General features: G+C 36.0%; 1 protein-coding gene across 1 annotated transcript in view; it reads left to right on the forward strand.

The window, feature by feature from the left end:
* Nucleotides 1-22,950, forward strand: part of PKHD1L1 (PKHD1 like 1) — a 152,749-nt gene that overhangs the window by 64,002 nt on the left and 65,797 nt on the right. Inside the window, exons 30-46 of the mRNA XM_007466246.1 lie at nt 507-628; nt 2,365-2,497; nt 2,918-3,113; nt 4,818-4,960; nt 5,380-5,484; nt 6,415-6,603; nt 7,386-7,556; nt 8,101-8,327; nt 9,410-10,394; nt 13,875-14,123; nt 14,816-14,965; nt 16,387-16,561; nt 17,512-17,668; nt 18,409-18,565; nt 20,267-20,346; nt 20,818-20,947; nt 21,964-22,093. Of these exons, the coding sequence (XP_007466308.1) occupies nt 507-628; nt 2,365-2,497; nt 2,918-3,113; nt 4,818-4,960; nt 5,380-5,484; nt 6,415-6,603; nt 7,386-7,556; nt 8,101-8,327; nt 9,410-10,394; nt 13,875-14,123; nt 14,816-14,965; nt 16,387-16,561; nt 17,512-17,668; nt 18,409-18,565; nt 20,267-20,346; nt 20,818-20,947; nt 21,964-22,093 (3,499 nt within the window). The remainder of the gene's footprint in view (nt 1-506; nt 629-2,364; nt 2,498-2,917; nt 3,114-4,817; nt 4,961-5,379; nt 5,485-6,414; nt 6,604-7,385; nt 7,557-8,100; nt 8,328-9,409; nt 10,395-13,874; nt 14,124-14,815; nt 14,966-16,386; nt 16,562-17,511; nt 17,669-18,408; nt 18,566-20,266; nt 20,347-20,817; nt 20,948-21,963; nt 22,094-22,950) is intronic.

The following is a 22,950-nucleotide window of genomic DNA, read 5'->3' on the forward strand; positions in this document are numbered from 1 at the left end:
ATCTTCCCGGACCAGGGCACGAACCCGTGTCCCCTGCATCGGCAGGCGGACTCCCAACCACTGTGCGCCACCAGAAGCCCCCAGCCCTGTTTTTATATTTTATGTTATTTTTATTTTGTTGGGATTTTTTCTTGGTGTTTCTTTTACTTAAAGGTATTAAAATTTGGGATTTTGTATGAGTCTTAATTCACTCTTATTTCCTACTGGTTGAGTAAATAGAAATAGCATAATTTCTCTTTAGGATGAAGACACAAAAACAAATGTTAGTTGCAAATCTGTGTTATTTCATTAAATCACTGAGCCCAACCCCTTTATGGCTCCAGACTCCAGAGCTCAGACTCGGGTATGTGGTGATGATTCTATACATCTTGAGGCTGGTCCTTGATCTATTTGCCAACCTGTCTCTTGGATTTCTTGAATGATATTAGATGACTGCCAAAGTGTCTTTTTGTTATAGTTAATCAAATGTGTTTTTGTTGTCTGATTTTGTGTTTTTACTTATGAAGGTGGTACTCTTCTGACTCTATCTGGATTTGGCTTTAATGAAAATTCAAAGGTGTTAGTTGGAAATGAAACCTGCAATGTAATTGAAGGGGATTTGAATAAGATAACCTGCAGAACACCAAAAGTAAGGCATCTGATTTCAGTCATTTTTCTTCTAAGTCTGAAATTGTATGAATTAAGGAACATCTCAGTAAAGGGTTAAACAAATGCCTTATTTACGTAGCAAGTGCAGAGTTTCAGTTATGCTCTTTAACAATTTTTTCTTCAACACTTTTTGCCGAGATCCAAATACCAAATATTATCTTCCACATTCTAGATACTTAACATCATTAAGGAAGACATACATATAAACCAATGTTAAATAGTGTGTTCCATTTGAAATGATAGAAGTAGACACAAAATGAAGATAAAATACAGCGGGGAGAGGGTGTCAGGAAGAGTTTCATGGAAAAATTGATGTCCTATAAGAGGTGGAAGGATGATGAATGGGAGTTGACAAGGTAAATCCAAGGATGAAAAAAATATAACAGTAATAAATAGTCTAAAAAATTCAGGGAAGCAATTCTAGACATTTTGGGGTTTTTTTAAGGAATATATATTTTAAATATGTTAACGTTTCAGTTTGTTGGCAAAACACACACAGTGTAAAGTTTCCCATGGAATATTACATCTCAGGACCAGTCATTGTTCTTTATTTTTTAAAATAGTGTTTAAATTTAAACCAAGACTCTGTTTTGCTTACTATGTGCAAAAGGAGTGAATTCAGTCACTAATATTTAAAAACGTAGTAGATTAAGGGTGGGAATTATTATGTAGTTGATGTAGGAAAAGTGAATTTGAGCATGTGTTGGGCTGAATGGTGGAGATGAGAATCTGGCAGATATAGTAAATTAAAGCTTTGTTTAAATTATGTCATTCAATTAAACACTGAGTGTGCACTGAATACTAGATGCTAGGAAAACGATTTTTCCTAACTGGGAATTGTATAGGCGCTGTATTGGTGAAAGCACCAAATATTTTTCTTAGGTTTTAGTCTTGGATTCTGGAACTATGTCAGCAAAGTTTATAATAATGTCATTTTTCCATGAAGAGGAACAAAAATTACATTCAAGCCTATTTTAAGAGCAAAAAGCTCAAAACTTTAAGTATTGTATGCTTTATTAATTAGAGAATCACTTGTCCAGGGACTTCCCTGGTGGTGCAGCGGTTAAGAATCGGCCTGCAAATGCAGGGGACACGGGTTCAAGCCCTGGTCCGGGAAGATCCCACATTCCGCGAAGCAACTAAGCCCATGTGCTACAACTACTGAGCCTGTGCTCTAGAGCCCGCAAGCCACAACTACTGAAGCCCACGCTCCTAGAACCCATGCTCCACAACGAGAGAAGCCACCGCAATGAGAAGCCTACGCACCACAACAGAGAGTAGCACCGCCCCCCCAACCCCGCTGCAACTAGAGAAAGCCTGCACGCAGCAAGGAAGACCCAATGCAGCCATAAGTAAATAAATAAATAAATAAATTTATTTAAAAAAAAAAAAAGAGAGAGAGACTCACTTGTCCAGAACATCTGAACTATATTGTAGAACCCTGGGAAATCCGATACTATAGATGCATTTGAATTGATCATAAATTTCCACAAAATCACTATATCATATAGCCTTATCTAAAGAATTCAAACATGCAACCTACATTTGACACCACAACTTTCTAAATATCTGATAGTTAACTCTGATTCATGACTTTGAGAAAAAAACATCTTTGGAAGTTTATTTTGAATAATTCTATTTGTTTTTAGCCATTGAATTTCTGTATCTCAACATTTAATATTTTCTCATTGTTTTATTTTATTCCTCTTATTTCAGAGAATTGAGGGTACAGTTGATATATCAGTTATTACCAGTGGATTTCAAGCCACGGCAAAGAATGCTTATAGCTATAATTGTTTACAGACTCCAGTTATAACTGATTTTAGTCCCAAAGTACGGACAATACTGGGTAAGAAATTCTTCAATAAGATTAGTCATTTGATATATATGTATGTGTATACCATTTCTAAAAAAGCTTTTGAAGCAGTTTCTGTGCAGTTGTGTTTCTTAAAGCAAAACCTGTCACAGGTTTTCTTTTTTAACCATAAATTGGTCTGTTTATTATATCACTTTGAACATGTGCAATAATAAGAAAAATATTAATTTTTAAAGTTCTTTGCCATATTTTCCCCTGTTAAACAATTAAACATGAATTTTATCTCCATGTGGCAGCTATCAACTCTTTCATTGATTTTCTTTTACCTTTGAAAGTGTTAGGATTTCCTAAATCCATTGAAACGTAAGAGATGAGTTGGTTGACTTAATATTCAAATTTTGCACTAGATAATACATTGACTCTTTTTGTAAAACTTTTCTTTTAAAATAATAGGAGAAGTTAATTTAACAATTAAGGGTTATAACTTTGGAAATGAACTCACACAAAACATGGAGGTCTATGTTGGAGGAAAATCCTGCCAGGTCCTTCACTGGAACTTCACAGATATTAGATGCCTTTTGCCCAAGTTGTCTCCTGGAAAACATGATATCTGTGTAGAAGTCAGAAACTGGGGTTTTGCGTCAACAAGGTATGGTAATGACCATAAACTTTGACAGAGTTGTGGAACACATGGTGCTAATATATTGAGATAGGAAGAGAAATAGTCATTAACCTTATAATATTTCAGTTGCTCTCTTCACCTTTCTACAATTCCTTTTGTAAAAGATTCTGAAAATATCTCATAACATGCAGTATGATGCTTAGGTTTGAGACCAATACCATTCAGATTAGATTGTAAGATTTCTCTGCAGAACTAAGTTTATGTATATGTCACATGACTTTCATTCATTCTGGAAATAGTTAACAAGAAGTTACTGGGGGGCAGGCACTTTCTCAGTGCTGGATTTATAGTGGGGAATAAGAGGGGTGTGTCCCCCACCTTAATGGTGCCCACAATTTTGTTGGGGAGGCAGATTTCAAACAGATGATTACATCAATAACTGGATTATAAATGAGAAAAAGGCTATGGATAAGAGGTCCCAGGTGCTACAAGAACATATAATAGAGCTAATTTTTCCTGAGGGACTGGGGACTGGAAAGAGTTCTCTGAAAAGGTGACAGGTAAGCCAAGAAATGGGTGGGAGCTGCCAGTGAAGGAGAGGGTGGAGGGAATCCTCCTCCAACTCTAACTTTCCTTTAAATAGGTGTTTAGTATTTTCTTCCCTGAAGCTGCTTGTCAACTGGTAAAATTTTAGTTCTGGCATAAGGAAGTTACTGGTTTAGAGCCCTTAATAAAAAGAGAAAACTGGAATTTAGGGATTTAAAAAAAGGCAAGTAAAACTGATGTTAGAGTAGAAGGAGAGATCATTGTAGAAGAGTCTTGTGGGAGGTGAAGAAAGAAGAGCAACAGTAAACAAACCTCAGAACTACATCACCTCTTAGATCCACTGGGCAGAGCTCACATGGTTCTAGAAGAGCTGTTGGCTTGTGCTTTGGCTTGATGATATAATGGGCAGAATTGACAGCATACAAAACTGGGTACTTGGCTGGTGGTTCAGACACTACCAATTCAGTTATGATGAGGAAGTGAGATAAAAATGAACACAAAGACTCATTTGAGTTATGGTGGGAGCTGGGATGTGGAAGTCAACTCTATATGTCAGGTCAGAAAAGCACTGTACATTTTGATGGCCTCCTAGCAGATACATTGTAACGAAACAAAATAAATTTAAAACCCTCTCGTTGAAATAGTGGGAAGGGAGATCATGACAAGTTTTCAACAAATATAGAATGATAAATTCAAATTAATTGCACAAAATTTTACTTATATTAAATGTACAGAATTTCATTACTATTCTATTTTCTAGATAATGCTACCTTTATGGGGTTTTTTGGGGTTTTTTTATGCCTTTATGTTTTATTCTAATAACTAGATAAAATATTTTAAAGGATTTCATGTATTTCTTGTGACCTCAGTTCTCATAACCATATTTTTCCCATAGTATTTTAAGTTCTTCCATCTCAAATTCTCCTGCCATGGGATTTTCAGAAATGTTATTTTTCATATTTAGGGGAACAACTATTTTATATATATATATATATATATATATATATATATATATATGACAACCAAATTGAGGTCATGATAATTATCAGATTATCTAGTTTGAGAAAGTAATGTTTTATTAAATATTCAAGTACTTCCTCTTAAATAAATCAGGTCCTAAGAAGAGTTTAACAACATGACCCCATGGAATGCTCATTGAACTATCTATTAATTTTTCTTTTACAGAGACAAATTAAATGCTTCTATACAGTGTATTTTGCAAGTGACCAACATGTTTCCACAAAAGGGCTCCTTATATGGTGGAACTGAAATCACTATAATGGGTTTGGGATTCAGCACAATACTAGCTGAGAACACTGTGCTTTTGGGTAAGAGTTTCATCCTCGCAAGAGGGCTGTTATCATTTTTCTCATCTTAAGTGACGTGCTGTAGGTGCTGTGTTATTACACAAATACTCTCAGTCATGGAAGCTTTGTTTTTCTATTAGCATGTAAAAGGTTAAGTGTATTTGGTTAGGTGGTAAAAATAAACTAAATAACTGCTTTTGATTTCAATAAATAATTACCAAATGTTTAATGTATATAGAACACTTAAAAAAAGGAGAGGTCTCTGTTCTGAAACTAGTCAGTACTCAAACATGATTGCTATCAGAAAAAAGTACCAAAGATCCTACTATGTAATGGGGAGCTTTAGTAGGGCCTTGACTATTTACTAATTATACTTCGTCTCTGTATTTCACAAAAACTATTTGAGAAAATGTTTTTTCCCCCATCCTTTTTCTTTCTAGGGTCCTTCCCTTGCAATGTGACAGCATCATCAGAAAATGTCATAAAATGTATTGTTCATTCAACAGGGAAAGTATTCAGGATTACCAACAGTGGGGAAGATTCAGGTATCAGACAACATTTATTGGCTGTAAATAATGGAGACATGTTACCTTGGAATTAATTTGATTTTTACTTATAATACTTCAAAGTATTCAGAGAATAATTATTGTTATTTCTTTGTATAAGTTGTTAATAGTTTGTCTAGAATTTATCCACTTGACATAGGGGGCCACATATAGAATGAATCAGCAAGCAGTAGACTTGAGTCTAGAAGGCTAGGCTTAAGATTTCCAAGTTCAGGAATTGCCACTTGGTTTTACTGCAGTATAGAACCTCCTGAATTACTATAGTTTGTTTTCCATTATGGGTTTCTAAATAAATATTCAAATAGAAATTATATAGACTTCTGCGTGCCTCAATGCCTGAGAAAATTTTTGTGTTTAAAGAATGGATCAGAGGGCTTCCCTGGTGGCGCAGTGGTTGAGAGTCCGCCTGCCGATGCAAGGGACACGGGTTTGTGCCCTGGTCTGGGAAGATCCCACATGCCGTGGAGCGGCTAGACCTGTGAGCCATGGCAGCTGAGCCTGCGCACCTTGAGCCTGTGCTCCGCCACAGGAGAGGCCACAACAGTGAGAGGCCCGCGTATCGCAAACAAACAAACAAAAAAGAATTGATCAGAGCTTTTAAAAATATTCCATGTGACATTTCTGAGCAACTTGCTTATTGACTCTGATTTTTTTCAAATTGCCTCTTGGTCATCAGTTTTGGAGTTGTGTGGTTTATCTTTTCCTTAGCTTCTCATTATGTTACTTTCCGTTATTTCTGTTTATTTTTATTATGTGTTTAAAGTAGACATGTAAAAGTTTTACAATGTTAATTAAAAAGTTTTTTCACTCATGGCTGTATAAAAAGGAAATATTTTCAAAGATAATTATTAAGAATTTTTACTCCTTTTCCTTTTTTCTTTAAAAATATGACTCAATTCTTGCTCCCAGTACACGGATTAGGTTATGCCTGGTCACCATCAGTCTTAAATGTGTCTGTGGGAGACACAGTGACATGGCATTGGCAAGCACATCCATATCTCAGGGGAATAGGATACAGAGTTTTCTCTGTCTCCAGTCCTGGAAGTGTAATTTATGATGGCAAAGGATTTACCAATAGAAGAGAAAAATCTGCATCAGGTATGTTTCTGCTTTGTTGCGTTTTGCATCATGCTTCTTTTTCCCAGATATAATAAAAAGAAATTTGTTTAGATTTAAAATACTTCTGCATAAATAATATATACAAATACAAAAAATGATTTAGCTGGCATTTTACTGCTATAGTAAAAATATTACAAATTTATAAAATATTCTAAATGAACGTCAGCAAGGTATTTTTTACATCAGAGATGAGTTCTGCTATCAGAAATATCTCTATTCATTCTGGAATAATCAACCAGAAAAATATATTGAAACAAGCAAAATACAAAGAAAATTGAAGTACGTGTTTTAATCATACCAAACTGATAGCAAGTATGAACTTCTGTTGATTGGAATCAGCTTTAAAATCAGTCTTTCTTCTAGGACAACTTAGCGTACAGTGTGCCTTTTAGACTGCCTGTTTTGTTCTACACATGTAGCAGTTTGAACTTTTTACTCATGAACACAAACTGTTTTTCGTTGCATGTTGAGTTTTTCTTCAAGATTCTGTGAATTATGCCAGATTTAACATGGTTTCTCTAGAAAAATTAATGCTGGATCTTGCCTTCCTAGAATGTAATTTCATTATACAAGACAGCTCTTTTGTAGACATTTTATAGTTGTTTTATAGTCATTTCCTTACTACTTCCTGTTGAAATATCACATGCATGAAAAATAAGAAACCTGTCATCTGCAAGCACGTTTGAATGATTATTTCAAATTTCTTTTCAAAGATGCATTAATTGCTTGTATTTATTATGTACAATCTCATTTTATGGTAGGTTCATTTTCTTACCAATTTACTTCACCTGGAATACATTATTATAGCAGCGGGTATGTCGATGAGGCCCACTCCGTTTTTCTCCAAGGAGTCATTAACGTTTTACCAGCTGAAACCAGGCACATTCCCCTGCACCTGTTTGTGGGTGGCACTGAAGCCACATATGCTCAGGGTAAGAAGGTTAAAGGTAGAAACCCTGTCACTTTGGTGACCCAGGGTATATGCAACCTTTCTGGAGTAGGAGGCAGATGATGGGGGCTAACTGTCTCTCACTAGCCGCATGACCCTGAATAGGTCAGGACTGCTCTGAGGCTAGAATTTATTCTATAAAATAAGGGGATCATGTTAATGTTGTCCTGTCAGTCTCCCAGAATCCTTATGTGCCTCAAATGAGATGTTAATGGGAAAAAGTTCTGATACTCTGTGAATGCCTGAAAATATATTAAAATGTGAGATGATGTTGTTTTATTTTCCCCATAGGGTCTGGCCTTAGACAAATTGAAAAATAAATTCATTTTATATTCACTCCTTACTGTATCATCTTTGTCCAGGTCTTTCTTTTAACTTAGAACCGCCTGGGTCTCCTCTTGTCATTTGGGAAAAAAAGACTTACCAGAATATAAGCCACCATCATCAAAATTAGAGTAATGCAGTCTGAAAACAATTCTTGTTTTAGAATTTTATCCATGACTTACAGGCAATTTTTTTGTCTAAAGAAGGACCCGTGAATTTACGCTTGGGAAGCTCTGTGACAGGCTGCCTGGCGACAGAACCCCTGTGTGGCCTGAACAGTACTGGGTTTGCACATTCAGATAGGTTGCTCTTTGAGCTTTCAAGTTGTTTTTCACCATCTATAAACAACATTAGTCCATCCATTGGAACACTAAATGAATTGATAACAATTACTGGACGTGGCTTCAGTAATCTCACATGTGCTAATAAGGTAAGAATATAAAGATCTCCTTTTTACTTCTGTATACACAATAAAAGGAAGATGTTTCATCCATACCCTCGTAGTTTAATTTATGACAGCTTAATTGTGATATAATTCACACACCATGCAACTCACCCATTTAACGTGCACAATTCAGAAGCTTTTGGTATGTTCGTAGACTTGTGCATCCATCACCACAGTCAATTTTAGAACATTTTCTTTACCCCAAAAAGGAACCCCACAGTCCTTAGATATTACCCCCAACCCCTCCGTACTTCCTGGTCCTAAACAACCACTAATTTTTCTGTCTCTGTGGATTTGCCTATTGTGAATATTCTTATAAATAGAATCATACAATATGTGGTCATTTGTGACTAGCTGTATTCACTAAGCATAATGTTTTCAAGGTTTATCCATGATGTACCATGTAGCAGTGCTTTATTTCTTTTTATGACTGAATAATATTCCACTGCATAGTGTATACATTTTATTTATCCATTCATTAGTTCATGGACATTTGGGTTGTTTTCACCTTTTTGGCTATTATCAATAATGTAACTATGAACATTTGTGTATGATCATAATTTAGTTTAAGATTAATCCAAGATATGCCTTAATCAGCCCCAAAATTAATTTCATGAAAAAAAAGTTTGCACATGATGAATTTTTAAAAAATTGATTGATTGATTGATTGATTTTTTTGGCTGCGTTGGGTCTTTGTTGCTGTGCACGGGCTTTCTCTAGTTGTGGAGAGCGGGGGCTACTCTTCGTTGTGTTGCACGGGTTTCTCATTGCGGTGGCCTCCCTTGTGGAGCATGGGCTCTAGGCATGCGGGCTTCAGTAGTTGTGGCTCGAGGGCTCTAGAGCTTAGGCTCAGTAGTTGTGGCACAAGGGCTTAGTTGCTCTGCAGCATGTGGGATCTTCCCGGACCAGGGCTCGAACCCATGTCCCCTGTATTGGCAGGCAGATTCTTAACCACTGCGCCACCAGGGAAGTCCCCAATTTTTAAAATTTAGTTGCTTCTAATACAAAAATTTAAGTTCACACTAGCGTAATGTATTGACTTGTTTTCATGTTTATTTTATTTTCAGGTTACAATTGGTAGCTATCCCTGTGTTGTAGAAGAAAGTAGTAATGATTCCATTGTGTGTCATATTGACCCTCAAAACTCAATGGATGTTGGCATCAGGGAAACTGTCACAGTAACTGTCTACAATCTGGGCACTGCTATCAACACACTGTCCAGTGAATTTGATAGGCGATTTGTACTTTTGCCAAACATCGACATGGTATTACCAAATGCAGGGTCAACTACAGGAATGACAAAAGTGACCATAAAAGGCTCTGGATTTGCAGTTCCTTCTGCTGGTGTACAAGTCCTTATGGGTCATTTTCCATGTGAAGTTCTGTCAGTGAATTATACAGCCATTGAATGTGAAACATCTCCTGCTCCGCAGCAGCTTGTGAAGGTAAATCTTCTGATCCACGGAGTGCCTGCCCTGTGTCAAGGGAACTGCAAATTTTCATACTTAGAAAGCATCACTGCATTTGTAACAAGAATCTCCCCAAACACCGTCAAAGGATCTGTAAAAGTTCTTATTGAAGGAGAAGGTTTTGGCACTATCTTGGAGGACATTTCTGTTTTCACTGGAAACCAACAGTTTAGAGCAATCGATGTTAATGAAAATAACATCACTGTTCTTGTGACTCCTCTTCCGGCTGGAATTTATCCTCTTAGTGTTGTGGTGGGAACGAAAGGCTTAGCTCTGGGAAACCTTACTGTCAGCAGCCCCCCAGTAGCATCTGTCACACCAACTTCTGGAAGCATTGGTGGTGGCACTACTTTGATGATCACTGGAAATGGCTTCTATCCAGGCAACACCACAGTCACTGTTGGGGATGAACCTTGCCAAATTATTTCTGTCAATTCCAGTGAAGTCTACTGCCATACCCCAGCAGGGACAGCTGGAAGGGTCAGTGTAAAGATCTCTGTGAATGCAGTCACTTATCCACCTCTGTCATTTACGTATGCCTTGGAAGATACTCCACTTCTCAGAGGAGTTATCCCAAGTACAGGTAGGCCAATACCTGCTTTTTTGGTGTCTTGATATGATATGATCGGTAATATTTGCTAGCATAGAATTGGAATAATGTTTACAAATGATTTTTAGGATGTGTTTTTAGACAAACCCTCTTAATCAATACATGGGATTTGAGTTCTGTGTAGTCTCTATTTTGTGATTAGTTTTTGCACATTCTTGGGGTAAAATTTTTGATCAAATTCCCATTTCTGTTTTAAAACAAAATCCCCATTAACTTCACCTAAATTTCAAAATGAGGAAGAAATAGATGGTTACCTATGGACTAAAATTGGTCATTAATTTATGTCATTAATGTTAATATGACAGGAAATACCTGTTAAAATTCATAAGTAGTTCATCTTATTAACATTGAGAATTTTTTAGAGTATCTTGTTTCCAGGAAACTACAATTGATTATTAACTTATTAACGCAACAGAATTCTTTTTAAGGAGGTAATCGGCACATTCAGGTGGAAAAAAATATTATAAAATAGGATTTACTTAATTATTTAGTATGACTTGTTCTTCTGAGCTAAGAATAGATTGAGATGTCTTCCTGATCCTTTGTCGTTATGTTATGCTGTTTCTGATCATCTTCAAGCTATTAGAATGCTTATCATCTATGTAATGATTTCTGAAGAGGCAGCTATAGTCTAATGGCTGAGAACATGGCCTTAATACCTGGGTTCACACCTTGGTTCTTCTCCTTTCCAGTGGTGAAACTTTGGACGAGTTTCTTAAAATATCAGTTTCCTTACACATGCAGATACCTTCCTCATAAGGTTAAAAAATCTCATTCATATAATGCAACTTAAAAATTTCCTTTAATAAAGAACAACATTATTAAATGTTGGCCTTTAAAAAAAAAGTCTTTGTTAATTTACAGTGCCAGGAAATGTATCAGGTTTGGGTAAGATGTATTCTGTGCCTTCAAGAAGTTTGCTATTGAAATTTTCTTTTAGACATCAAGTTTTCTCATTTAGAATGTTAAAAAGCAAATATTAACAGTAGCAATGGCATACTTCCTCCCATATATTTGTAATCATTGCAAATGGAGAACTAGATATTGGCATATGTTCCTTATTTCCATGAACCATTTCTGTCTCATCTCTCTTTGAATGTATCTTTCAAAACAATGTATCTGAAGATAGATGAGACTTGTACACAAGTGAGAACTGAGCTATTGGGTTGGCCAAAAAGTGCCTTCGGTTTTTAAGTAAAAATAAAAAGCACATTTATCATTTTCACCAAGAACTTTATTGAACAACGTATTCACCCTTTTGTTCCAACTACTTTTGACGTTTTTCAGGCAACTCGTAATTCCATCTTCCCAAAATGTTTTATCTTTTTGAGCAAAGAACTGGTCCAGGTGCCTTTTACAGTCTTCCAGGGAATTGAAATTTTTTCCATTAAGAGAATTTTGTAAAAATCACAATAAATGGAAATCCAAAGGTGCAATGTCTGGTGAATACAGCAGATGAATCAGAACTTCCCAGCCAAGCTGTAACAGTTTTTGCCTGGTCATCAAAGAAACATTCGGCCTTGCGTTATCCTGATGGAAAATTATGTGTTTTCTGTTGACTAATTCTGGACACTTTTCATTGGGTGCTGCTTTCACTTGGGCTAACTGGGAGCAGTACTTGTTGGAATTAATCATTTGGTTTTCCAGAAGGAGCTCATAATAGAGGACTCCCTTCCATTCCAACCATATACACAACATCACCTTCTTTGAATGAAGACCGGCCTTTGGTGTGGTTGGTGTTGGTTCATTTCACTTGCCCCACGATCTCTTCTGTTTCACATTATTGTACAGTATCCACTTTTCATCGCCCATCACAGTTTGTTTTAAAAACAGAACGTTTTTGTGACATTTCAGTAAACAACTGCATGCGCAAATATGGTCAAAAAGTTTTTTTTCGCTTAAGTGGAACCCAAACATCAAAGCGATGAACATAACCAAGCTGGTGCAAATGATTTTCAATGCTTGATTTGGATACTTTGAGTATGTCGGCTGTCTCCTGGATGGTATAATGTTGATCTCAATTAATGTCTCAATTTGATCGCTATCAACTTCAACTGGTCTCCCCAACCGTGGAATATCGTCCAGCGAGAAATCTCCAACACGAAACTTCGCAAACCACTTTTGACATGTTTGATCAGTCACAGCACCTTCTCCATACACTGCACAAATCTTTTTTTGGTGTTTCAGTTGGCATTTTTACCTTTCTTGAAGTAATAAAGCATAATATGCCAAAAATGTTGCTTTTTTTCTTCCATCTTCAATATTAAAATGGCGACACAAAAATTCACCAATTTTGATGTCTTTTTTTAAATGCACGCTGATATGACAGCTATCACATACGATCTAGCAAAATTGTTTCAAATGAAGTTAAAGACAACTAAGTGCTACTAGAGCCATCTTACGGGAAAAAACGAATGAACCTTTTGGCCAAGCCAATATTTTATTTACTGAAGAGGCAAGGTATACATCACACTTAGAACACTTCCATATGAAAGGTGAAAATACCAGAGAAGATTAAAAACTTAAGACCTGAAAACATTTTTTAATCTTGTATCTTAAAACCATTCCTAACATGAAAGATCTCAATATCTATGGTCTTTAAAATGGCAACTTACATTTCAGTGACACTTACTATGGTCAATTATGTGGTTATTTTTACTGTTACTACTTGAATTAAAAGCAAACTACTACGTGGTGACTCTGCATTTGTAACAAGTTATGTTGATTAATAACTATTCACTTATTTAGGTACGTAGGTCTGTGTTTGGATGCCCTGTGAAAAATTCCATGTGTGTAATGCCCTCAATGCTTTTTGTCAAAAGAAGGAAGGAAGGGAACAGAAGGATTGAAATACTTTATTCTATGTACATTTATTCAAGGCATTAACATCAACATTCATCTATAAGTCTTTAAATTAATTCCTTGTTACTGTATTTACTATCTTACACCTAATTATTTATATATCATAATTTGTTTATCAAGTCATATATATTGAAAATATTTGAATTAAGAAAAATAGTCCTTTCATCAGAAGAGTTGCAAATATCAGGAAAGTACCAAAAGTTTTAAAAAGTAAACCTCATCCCTAAATATGCTCTAACCCACCACCCACTGCTCAGGCATTCATTCATTCTTCAGACATTCTAGATCTTCTCTCTTTTCCATTAGCCTGAATTATTAGTAACTGACAACTTTCATCTGTAGAATGGACAGATGTGCTAGAAAATAATGAACATTGAGATAAATATCTTATAATCAAGATACCGTAGGCTGAAATGAAATTATAGCCAAAATGTATATGACATGACATGTACTATTGGTATTTATATTAGTTTTAAAATACTGGATATTATTTTGTTTATATAAGTAAATGGGTATATCTTTAAATGCATGTGCAAGTATTGGAATTTAGGTATATATTTATATTTATATGGTTTGCTTTTTGTTTTTAAGGTCCTCCAGGGACTGAAATTCAGATCAATGGGTCAAATTTTGGTATTGATATCTTGGAAGTTTCAGTGATGATAAATAACATTCAGTGTAATGTGACCATGGTCAATGATACTGTATTGCAATGCATTGCTGGAGATCATGCTGGTGGCACTTTTCCTGTTATGATGCATCATAAGACAAAAGGCTCTGCTGTGTCCACAGTCGTATTTGAGTACCCACTTACTATTCACAATATTCATCCAAGCCAAGGTAGGCATGAATGTACCAGAAGCTAGAAATATTTTATATTGTTTCAGTAAACACTTATTTAGAAAGAATCATATTCTTCAAACCCTGCTAAAATGTGTAGTTCCTATAACACACTAAAATATTTTTGTTTATGCATCAAATTAATAAGCATGCAAGGGTATCAATCATTTCAAAATATTTGTTTAATGCCTGTATTTCTTTTGTGCTATATAATTTATTTAAAATTTAATACTATTGAAAATGTCCAAGTTATATTTGGAAATTGTTTTTAAATCATGTTTAGATATCACTGGCCTGTAATTATGTTTATCTAAATAAGTATTTTTTTTCTGTTTGAAAATTATTTTAGTGGTTAAAAACCTTAAGCATAACCAATGTGCTTTTAACTAAAATGGTAACTTTACATTTGTGTTTTACTACTCAAATTCTTTGTGACATTTCTTTTAAATAAAATTTTAGTTCCTAGTAGTTTAAATAAATGACCAGATGTGACATTTACTCAGTGAAGGTTTTAAAAAACTACAATCAAAAGAGATTCTTTTGCACTAACATAATATAATATAAATAATTTCAGTTTTTTTCATTTAATGAAACTTGCTTCCGTTTCAGGTGTTAAAATAAAGTTAAATATATGTACAGAGGAGGTTTTCTTTTCATTAACTTTGTCTTTCCCTTTTATATGTCTTCACTAGGGAGCTTCGGTGGTGGTCAAACCATGACTGTGACAGGCACTGGGTTTAATCCGCAGAGTTCAGTTGTATTAGTGTGTGCCTCCAAATGTGCAGTCGACAGACTGAAATCTAATTGCACAACATTATTATGTGAAGTTCCACCTAATAATGGTAAGTAGTCATAAAAAAGAATGGAAGTCTTTGAGAACTGTTTAATTTTATAGAGATCAGTCTGAATTTCTTTTTTCAATTTTTTGTGTTCATTTGGGGCAATTGAATCACCTTTATGAATTTCCTGATTTTAAGCAATTTCTTCAGAATTTAGTTTTCTAGGCTTATAATATTTTCCAAGATTCATGACATTTGGGTTAGACTGAATTGTTTTTAGTAAATTGCAGTTTTTCAGTTTATCACATAAAGAGCATGCCAAGTGGAGAACATGTTTTTAATTCCTATTGGAGTATTAACTTTTCCTTAAAGGGGGGATAGTATAATGGTTATGAGGGTGAACTCCGGTAATTCGGTGCCAAGATTCAAATGTAAGCTGTGTCTTTGGGCAAGTTATTCAAGCTCTCTGTGTCTTAGTTTCCTCTTCTGTAAAATGAAAATGATCACATTAGCCTACTTATTGTGAGGCTTGATAAGTTAATGTATGTGAAGTGGATAGAATGGTATCTGAAACATGATATATGATTTGCTATTATTATTACTCTTATTTATTTTTACTTAGTGGTTAAAAGCCTGGGCTCTAAGGAGCCCCTGAATTTGTTTTGCCACTAACTATGACCTCAGCTAAGTAACTTAACTCCTCTCTGTTTCAGTTTGTCCATCTATTGAATGGAGACAATATTAACCCTAGTTCAGTGGGTTACTGTGAAGTTTAAGTATCTGGTATTTTAAGTACACAGCAGATTTTAATTATCTAACAAAATTTAAGAAGAACTAAAGAGAATAATATAGATGAATAAAGGATATGGTTTATGTACAAACATTTTTTTAAAACATTAACAAAATTTGATGAAGCTTTTCTAAACATTTTTGCTTCTTCTCACTTCTTAAAGAATACTGAAGGAAATGTAACATTTTTGTGACTGGGCTTACTTATCATTTCAACATCAGAGTTTGTATTCTGATTATTTTTTTTAATGCAGTAACGCGATAAAGATTTGTCAAGGTTTGTTTACCTTAACAGTAGCTCCACTTCTTTTTTCAGCGTTTTTGTATTGAGTTTTTGTAGCTTTTCTGTTTGTTACCTCGCTTGCAGCTGTCAGCATCCTTGCTATTAGCCGTTCTTCCTTCCGTCCTCTCTAATTTGCAGTGTTGAATCCTCTAGCACTGGAAAACCAAACAAGCAGGTTTGTAGAATTGTCTACAATAAGAGGCTCTGAGGGAGGATCTAAGGGTTTTTCCCCTGTTGATAATGTGCATGAATTTTGTGATGTGTTTGACTATTGCTATCTTTATTACTTCACATAGAGCCTGTGAAAGTGACTTTGGGAAAAGGAAGATGTTATTAAAAATATTTGGGGGTTTTGGACGTGAATAAGGGCCTGATGGCAGAATCGAACTCAGTTTGATTCCTCTTATCATAGGCAGGGGACCCAAGCAAGCCTGTGAAGTGAGTGTGGTCAATGGGAAGAATTCATCTCAGTCCACGACTCCTTTTATATACACCATGTCAGTGACTCCACTCATCACTGAAATAGCTCCCAGGAGAGGCAGTACAGCAGGGGGCACCAGACTTACAGTCCTGGGATCAGGCTTCAGGTACTGTCTTCACATGCATATACAACAGTGAATCTTTCTGGACTCCAGCCATTATGCCTGCTTTCTCATGCGCCAGGACAGTATTTGAATATAGTCATGTAAAGTCTACCCATCTGCTCAAAAGCCACACTACATTTACTGACTACATACTCTGTGTCAGGAACCTTTCTACCCCATAGAAACTTCCTGCTTTACCTTCTTAGGTATTGTTTAATACCATTTTATGGCTAGAAGACTAAAATTAGAGAGGCTAAATAACTTTCCCCAGATCTTAGTAAGTAACATCACAAGTATAAGTCACCTTACTGTTATGCTTTCCCCAGAATCTCATCTCCAACCATCCTCTGCTTCATTGGCTCAATGAAACATCTCTTCATCCATTTCACTGTAACTGTTTAGATTCCTTCTTCATAAACATATTCATTATTTTGGCTCAAATTTTATGTACTGCCCTATCATCATCCTTCAAGTACATTAAGTTTGACTTCAAAACCCCAGATCATTTAAATCGTAGCGGGCAATGTTAATTCCTCAAGTACCTGTAACTACCTTGGACTTGCATTTTTACATGGAGATTAAATTCCAAAGTCTGTGAATGTGACAAAAAATGTCACATAAGCAAGATAATCGCTGAAAGTGTCTTACATAGGTGCCTGTTTGGAAACCAATGTAGACTTTCTCAATAATTTGAACCCAAGCAGTTTTTCTCCAGCACTGCAATACTTGCTAGTTTGTACAGTTTTATTTCCTGACCTCTTAATCTGTTTACTTTTTTCTCAACAAATATTTTGAAGTTTTACTACTGAAAAAAAGTGCCAGTCTTCACTTTGATAGCTCATAGGTAAGATCATTATTTTTACAATAATGCGTATGAATAATAGGGTTTGACAATGTGACCTAGACATTTGAGAAAAACGTCAATGTTTTGTTTTCTTTTTTTTACTTTACAGTGAAAATATACAGGATGTTCTTGTTACCATAGCTGAAGCCAAATGTGATATTGAGTATTCCAACAAGACATATATCATCTGCGTGACAAATGCCCACACTCCTTCAGGGTGGGCTCCAGTGCATGTCAACATCAGAAGCATCGGCATGGCCAAACTGGTAACAGTGCTGTTGGATAGAGTAATCTCAGCAGTAGAAAAACTAGCCTTATGGGAGGTGAAGTAATTGGTAATGGAGTTGTTGGGGTTTTTTTTGGCTGTGTTGGGTCTTTGTTGCTGCGCATGGGCTTTCTCTAGTTGTGGCAGGCGGGGGCTACTCTTTGTTGTGGCACACGGGCTATTCATTGTGGTGACTTCTCTTGTTGTGGACCACAGGCTCTAGGCGCGCGGGCTTCAGTAGTTGTGGTATGTGGGCTCAGTAGTTGTGGCTCGCAGGCTCTAGAGCTCAGGCTCCGTAGTTGTGGTGCACAGGCTTAGTTGCTCCATGCCATGTGGGATCTTCCTGGTTCAGAGATTGAACCCATGTCCCTGCATTGGCAGGTGGATCCTTAACCACTGCGCCACCAGAGAAGTCACATTAATGGACTTTTTACTTTGTTAATGTCTCCAAAAAATAACTAAGATGTGACTATAATAAATTTAAAGTAGGTTATTTTTTTTTTGCTTGTTACTAAAATTTTATTATTTCAGATTTCTAATTATTCTGGATTACAGGGTAATTGGTAATAACTTTTTTAGTTTTTTATTATTGTGAAATTAATCAACAGGCAGCTCTAACATATTTAAAGTAGGTTATACTTAATGAAAATGTTCATTGTTTTAGATTTCTTCATTTTGAGGAATTAAATGAAGAATTGTGATAAAACCTCTAAATTTAAAAGTTTCTTATTTCTATTACAGGATAATGCTGACTTCCTATACGTTGATGCTTGGTCCTCCAACTTCTCGTGGGGAGGAGCATCGCCCCCAGAGGAAGGCTCACTAGTTGTTATTACAAAAGGACAGACAATTTTGCTGGATCAAAATACCCCTATCCTGAAAATGTTGCTTATTCAGGGTAAATTTCTGAAAACCTGTTTATTAGACTCTGCCTGTGAAATGGTTCTGTGAAGTTAATTTAATCAAAATTCATGATTATGAACATCCATAGTTGTATCAGGTTTTGAATACAGAGTGTAGTACTGAGTTATTTAAATTGAGTATTATAATCCATTTGTGGTTATGAAAATTTTTATTGCGTTGCAACCAGAATCTTTTAATGAAATAGAATAGAAAATATCTGAGGGGGGGGGCTTCCCTGGTGGCGCAGTGGTTGAGAGTCCACCTGCCGATGCAGGGGACACGGGTTCGTGCCCCGGTCCGGGAAGACCCCACATGCTGCGGAGCGGCTGGGCCTGTGAGCCATGGCCGCTGAGCCTGTGCGTCCGGAGCCTGTGCTCCGCAACAGGAGAGGCCACAGCAGTGAGAGGCCCGCGTACCGCAAAAAAATAAAAAGAAAAAAAGAAAATATCTGAGTGTACTGCATCTTTTATATGGGTAAGCGTCTTTTAAAGTCAAGTGTTTCATGAAACTTTTGTTTCAATAACAGTGTGTGTGTGTGTGTGTGTGTGTATGTATACGCCAATGCACATGGAGTGGATTACAACAGTAAAAACGTATTTCCCATTTAGAAAAACACTAGTATAGTGGGTCCTATAGGGGTTATAAAAATCATAGAGATTTGTTAAATTCTATACTAAATGACCCCCCTGACTCCTCTTGGATGCCAGGTTGTGATTTAACCTTTGCCTGTGAACCTGCTTTCAACTGTTACACGAAGTTCTCTCTGCTTCTTAATATCCTGTTTTTAATACAGCAAGCTAAATAACCAGAACTGTGACAGTTGTGTGTAAAAGAAACAATAATTGGCGAGAGTAAAACACTTGAGGCTTTAGTATATAAACTTTGCCATAATGGTTTTAGCTGTTCATAGGCCTTTGCATTTTGTTTTTAACTTCTGGGACAACAGCAGTATTTCAGTTATTGAAGTTATTAACTATTGAACCTTTGAACAGGTGAAGTTTCACTGTCCACAAATTTACATCAGTCTCTTAAAAAATGTATCTCAGCATTCTTTAATAATGCTAATCAGGCTATAGCTGTTGCTAGTGCAAATTAGTGGATAAAAGTTCAGACCTAATGTTGGCATTACAATAGTTTATGAAAAGTGTTTTTCTTTTATTTTAAGTTTTTGTTCTTAATTTATATTTTGAGGTCCTGTGTTTGTAGAACTAGAATTCATGTAGCTGCACTATTTAATAACATTTAAAATAACAAATGATCAAGGGGGAATAATCTGCCCTGGGGTTTGATTTCCTAGCAGCTCCCTGGGTCTTGTCTGTTTTTTTTTTTTTTTTTTTTAATTTTGCGGTATGCGGGCCTCTCACTGCTGTGGCCTCTCCCATTGCGGAGCACAGGCTCCGGACGCGCAGGCTCAGCGGCCATGGCTCACGGGCCCAGCCGCTCCGCGGTGTGTGGGATCTTCCTGGACAGGGGCACGAACCCACGTCCCCTGCATCGGCAGGCGGACTCTCAACCACTGCGCCACCAGGGAAGCCTTTGTCTGAAGTTTTTATACTTCGTGTTGCCAAAGAGCTGAAGTAAAGTGACATGCATAGTGACAGCAGATAGGAATAAGAAGTTAAATTTTAGTGTATAATTTAATAAGTAGCTTTTAATAAGACTACTGTGATATATTTCAAAATTGTATGGTTTTTAGGTGGAACTCTAATATTTGATGAAGCTGACATTGAACTTCAGGCAGAAAATATTCTAATTACAGATGGAGGCGTTCTTCAGGTAAACGAGAGAACTTGATCTGTAATCATTGCTAACCTCTCCATTTCTTTTTAAAAAATATGTGTAAAATGGACAGTTAATTATGCTAAACTCTCACTAGTTTATCTTTGTGTAGGTCTCTGTTCTTAGCATAAAATGTTTTTTCTGGATTTTAAAAGTTCCCTAGAATATTTTTGTGCTTTTAATGGGAAGATAAAGCATATTTTCATAGAGCAGAATTTTAAATAGAGCAGAAAAAAAAATTAGCTCTGAGATGTGGCTAAAGTCTATCAGTATACTTTCCAAAGGTCTGGCATAGTATATTTAGCTGACTGGAAAATGTAAGGTTTATCTTTTGGAGGAAAGATACCGAGCATGGAACAGTTGATTCTCAAAAGAGAGGGGAGAAAAGAAAAGAATTTCCTTTTGAATGATTAGAGTTATGGATAATGAGTTTTACTTTCTGAATGATGCTTGTGAAATCCCTTGCAGATTGGGACGGAAGCCTCCCCATTTCAACACAAGGCGGTCATTACCTTGCATGGGCACCTGCGATCTCCTGAGCTCCCGGTATATGGCGCCAAGACGCTGGCTGTGCGGGAGGGAATCCTGGATCTGCATGGTACGGGCTGAAAGGATTCAAGGAACTGGTCCAGGAGAGACTAGCCAGGAAGCCAGAGATAATCCTCCTGATAACTCTCTTTAAATGAAACCTTGCCAAACTTGTCCTGTCTTTACGTGTTCCCTCTTTACCCCTCTTTATCTCTTCCCTCCTTTATCCAGGTTAGGTCAACCCCTACAGACCACCAAGACTCACAACCAAGGTCACTCCTAGGAATCCCTTCCTTCACATCCTTTGCCTAATTTAGCACTTGAAACAGTTCATACTGATTGTTTTCTTTATTCATCTATCTAAACAAAAATGCATTAAGTCTAGAAGCAGAAATTATAACTTCTTATATTTGTATTTTAAAATGGGCTCTTTCTAAAATATAACTATAAATTTATATTTGCACTGTTCTATAACTATATATACTGTGGAAAATTATCAGCAAATAAAAATGATTATGATCATGTTTGAGGTATCAGTGTAGCATTATTTAAAGGAAGCATGGTGTGAATCCTTTTTATATGAAGTCTTCTATATTGCAATAATCTACCTCTTTTATAAGTTTAGAATATATAAGGATGATACCCATTATGATCATAAATGTCCTACATTATGCTAAATATATACACTAATAGAATTTTCAGAAATTTATACATTTCATTTGTCTCTAGGTTATCAATTTAAGCAATTCCTATCAACAAAGACAAAGATAATAGGCCTCTGCCCATTTTAACAGTAGTATCACACAATTTATGTTGAGTTCATGTAAAGATTATCATAAATGGGATATGTCATTGCAGAAGGATTTTTAAAAAACGTATAGACCTATACATGTTATTACAAACCTGATTATTACTTTTATAAAGCAAGCACTCTAAATGTTTCTTTTTTGAGAAAGGTATAAGATGCTAAGGTAAAATGAACTTTCTCAAAATTGATTCAATCCAGGAAAAGATTAAAATGCATGAAACTCTCAATATCCAAGAAAACACATCTGAGGAAATTCTCGGTTTGTATGTTGGCTCCAGGTCTGCCTGTTCCTGTGATTTGGACTCGTTTGGCTCATACTGCAAAGGCAGGGGAAAGGACTTTGATTTTACATGAAGCAGTAACGTGGAAACCAGGAGATGAGATTGTAATTGCGAGCACAGGACACAGGTATGATGTCTTCTGGACCCACTAATTTTGATTTAGAATAGAGACTTTTTTAAACTTTGTAAACAAGGGATGATTCAGAAGGTCCACAACTATTTAATTTAAATTTGAAACCTAGAATAAAGAAGCGTGAACAGCCAAATACGTATTTGACAAATATTAACATTGGGTTGACCCCCAGTGTGTTGAGTTTCCACTGACTGAATTTACCATGAGAAGAAGTATAAATATATACTAATAAAAGATTTTAGTCATTTTCATGGTTAAGTTCCCATGTAGTTCGTTCCCATTTATGTTCATTTGACAAAAGCATTCTGCTATTAAAAGTCAGTTGACAACCTCTGAGTGAGAGCTTTAGCTAAGTACATCAATGCATGCAAAAATGTAAATGAGCTTCTTTGTTTGGCGCCACCAAATGACACATTTGAAAGAAGCTAGTGAACTCTTTCTTATCTTACAGTCTTGGCAGTGGCTCCCATGGAGCAAAATTGTTAGTAATGATTGAATAAAAGGGAGGAAGGAAATTATAGTATGAGTGATGATTAATGTGACCTTTTACATGTCTGACATTTTACAATCGAGGCTGCTTATGACCCTTAATTTGTTTAATTATATATTTTAGCAAATAAGAAATAAAAAGAACAAAACTAACACAGCTACACCAAGAATACTGGTGGGGAGAGGAAGCAAGAGGAGCCTTATTTTTGCTTTATTGTTCAAATTATAAGTAATAGCAAAATTGGATATAGTTGATGCTGATCAGGGAACAAATAGTAATTTATGACAAGAAGCAGCTAAATTATGTTAAGGTCGTGACTCAATATAGAATTAGAATTCAAGGTGGCATTTTGGGTTTGTCA

This window comes from Lipotes vexillifer, unplaced genomic scaffold (assembly GCF_000442215.2).
Source record: "Lipotes vexillifer unplaced genomic scaffold, Lipotes_vexillifer_v1.1 scaffold508, whole genome shotgun sequence".
NCBI lineage: Eukaryota > Metazoa > Chordata > Mammalia > Artiodactyla > Lipotidae > Lipotes > Lipotes vexillifer.